At 34.0% G+C, this 3,456-nt stretch overlaps 1 protein-coding gene across 1 annotated transcript; it reads right to left on the bottom strand.

The window, feature by feature from the left end:
* Nucleotides 1-1,580: 1,580 nt before the first annotated feature.
* LOC147077060 (uncharacterized) lies at nt 1,581-2,838 on the bottom strand. The gene is made up of 2 exons (XM_085940981.1): nt 2,441-2,838; nt 1,581-2,104 (listed from the first exon to the last, which is right to left on the bottom strand). The coding sequence occupies exons 1-2, from the start codon at nt 2,706-2,708 to the stop codon at nt 1,581-1,583; spliced, it is 792 nt and encodes a 263-aa protein (XP_085797107.1). The 5' UTR covers nt 2,709-2,838.
* Nucleotides 2,839-3,456: the final 618 nt, after the last annotated feature.

Raw genomic sequence — 3,456 nt, 5'->3', positions numbered from 1 at the left:
AGTGAGATAATTGAGGTTACAGGGATCTCAAAAGGTAGCGTCATTTCTATTTTACATGACAAATTGGGCATGAAAAATATTTCTGCAAGATGGGTGCCGCGTTTGCTCACAGTCGACAATAAACGCAATAGGGTGGTGGCCTCTAAAGCCCTGTTGTCGCTCATGCAACGCAATCCGGATGAATTTTTTCGTCGCTTTGTGACTGTAGATGAAACATGGATACACCACTATACTCCCGAGACGAAAGAACAGTCAAAGCAGTGGATTGCGAAGACAAACCATGTCCAAAGAAGGCGAAAACCGTAAAATCAGCTGGTAAGGTTATGGCTACTGTATTTTGGGATGCACGTGAAATTATTTTCGTTGACTATTTGGAAAAAGGAAAAACAATAACAGGGGATTATTATGCATCTGTATTGGACCAGCTAAAAAACGAAATTGAAGAAAAATGGCCTCATTTAAACAGGAAAAAAATCCTCTTTCATCAGAACAATGCCCGTGTTCACACATGTTTACGATCAATGGCTAAAATTGAAGAATTGAAGTTCGAATTGGTCGACCACCCACCGTATTCGCCAGATTTAGCCGCCAGTGACTTTTTCCTTTTCCCAAACTTAAAAAAATGGCTAAGTGGACAAGGTTTTTTTTCAAATGAAGAAGTCATCGATCGGACAAATGCTTATTTTGAGGACCTTCCGAAAACTTATTTTTCTGACGGTTTAAAAAAAATTGAGAAACGTCTAACCAAGTGTATTGAGCTCCAAGGAGATTATGTTGAGAAATAAAAAAAAAATACAAAAATAAAAACTGTTTTAATGCTTTTTTCTAAGAAATTATTGACCCACCCTCGTATCAATCCATACTCAATTTATACTCAAGAATAAAAAGCCAAGTCGAGTTGCCTTTTGATGCTAGTTTGGTATCAAGATATAAAATACAACATTGCTAATTACAAAAACATTAAATTATCTTTCAAATTTTCGACAATCTATATTTATGCGATGACTTATTCAGCCATGCTATTAATAAAAACGAAATAAAAAAAATTAATGGATGACAATGCAGTACTTCATCACTCCGATACAACACCGAAGCCATGGTTATCAACTATTCTAGCAAGATGCATTTCAAAGTCAGATTCAGAAGAAAATTGTCTTCCCCGATATATCACTCATATATTTATAGGTCCACATGTGTAAAAAGATGGGGAAACACTAAATATAACACTTTAATAACTATCGATATAAAATAACCACGATAGAGAGTGAATAAGAATACACACAATTATTACAGTATTGGTACTTATTTTATAATGATAGTGTATCAGGATGTTTCTGTCACCATGCATCATTTGGTAAATTTAACAGGCGCTTTAGAATAATATGCTTTTTTCATTAATAAGACTCTCTGCATGTATTAAAAACAATTTTAACATTTAAATGGCTTTTCGTTAGCATATGTCTCTTTATGTGTGTTCAGATTATTATTCTCTTAATTATATATTAATCTTAACCTCTTCAGTCGGCAATGGTCTTCAGAGTAGAGCGGGTCGCGAAATTTTGCAAACATACATCGCATTATTATCGTTTATCACCAGAATGTGTTATTTTATGCTTTTCAAAGTTTCCGGACTGTGAGAATTTGGATGAGCAAATATTGCATGAATATGGTTTTTCACCAGTATGTGTTCTCTTATGTAGTTTGAGGGAACTGGATTGCGAAAATTTAGATGAGCAAACATCGCATTGATATGGTTTTTCACCTGTATGTGTTCTTTTATGACGGTTTAGTATACTGGATGTAGAGAATTTAGATGAACATACATCGCATTGATATGGTTTTTCACCAGTATGCGTTCTTTTGTGAATGTTAAGGCTACTCGACCGCGAGAATTTAGATGAGCAAACACCGCATTCATATGGTCTTTCATCAGTATGAGTTTTTCTATGATTTTTTAGTATACTGGACATAGAAAATTTAGATAAGCAAACATCGCATTGATATGGTTTTTCACCAGTATGTGTTCTTTTATGACTTTTAAGGCGATCCGACCTCGAGAATTTGGATGAGCAAACATCGCATTGAAATGGTTTTTCACCAGTATGTGTTATTTTATGCGTTTTTAGGTCACCGGTCTGAAAGAATTTAGATGGGCAAACATCGCATTGGTATGGTTTTTCACCAGTATGTATTATTTTATGAATTTTAAGGCCATCAGACTGCGAGAATTTGGATGAGCAAACATCGCATTGATACGGTTTTTCACCAGTATGCGTTATTTTATGCTTTTTAAGTTGTCCGGCGTGCGAGAATTTAGATGGGCATACATCGCATTGATAAGATTTTATACCAGTATGTGTTATTTTATGTATCTTTAGTCGGCTTACGAACGAAAATATTTTAAAACATACATCGCATTGATACGGTTTTTCACCTGTATGTGTTCTTTTATGATTTTTTAGTGTACTGGACATAAAGAATTTAGATGAGCAAACATCGCATTGATATGGTTTTTCACCAGTATGTGTTCTTTTATGCACGTTAAGATTACTCTTTTGCGAGAACATTTTTAAACAAATATCGCATTCATATGGTTTTTCACCAGTATGTTTTATTTTATGCCTTTTAAGTTGTCCGGCGTGTGAGAATTTATATAGGCATACATCGCATTTATAAGGTTTAATAGCAGTATCTGTTATTTTATGCATCTTTAGTTGGCTTTCCAACGAGAATTTTTTTAAACATACATCGCATTGATATGGTTTTTCAACGGTATATTGTGTTCTTTTCTCGGATTTGAGATGATTGAACTTCGAATGAAAACACGAAATATGGTTTTTTAATGAATTTGAAAATCCAAATATTGCATAACAATAACTGCAAACGAAATTTCGTGGAAAATATGTTACTCTTTTTAGCTTGATACGAATAACTTTCGGCAAAACGTACATTGTCTGCAATTCTGTCTTTATGTCTTGTTCATCTATAGTTATTTCTGAATACTGCGCCACCATGTCTTCCACTCCTTTCATTGCATATTCTGCTTTATCAACATTATCGATTTTTACCACGATGGCCAGTGGAATTTCATTATTTTGACTTCCAATGTAAGCTGCTTCACATCGCAGAGTAGAAATCTAAAAAAAATACGGTTGATGAGCTGAATTCGATGACATTTACATAAATAAATAATGATCCTAAAACTTTAGAGAATGTAGTTATTATGAGAGTTGAATGATTTAAATAAACCCTAGCATCCTTCCTGAAGCCAGACTAAAGTCGTTCGCTCTTTACATTTTTATATAGATATATAAAGGTATATTTTTATTATGTCCGATGCTAAAAAGATCATATGGGCCTCCACAGGCTGGAGGTTTGTATTAACAGAATTTTTATACGAGAAATGGATATTTGCTACTTGCCTAACCTATTAGATACTTACTCAGATTCAAATAC

The sequence above is a fragment of the Rhyacophila brunnea genome, unplaced genomic scaffold (assembly GCF_057557595.1).
Source record: "Rhyacophila brunnea isolate RB1 unplaced genomic scaffold, BYU_Rbru_1.0 scaffold_13, whole genome shotgun sequence".
NCBI classification, from domain to species: Eukaryota; Metazoa; Arthropoda; class Insecta; order Trichoptera; family Rhyacophilidae; genus Rhyacophila; species Rhyacophila brunnea.
The sequence above is the reverse complement of the archived record's forward strand: the minus strand, read 5'-3'. Positions and strand labels throughout refer to the sequence as shown.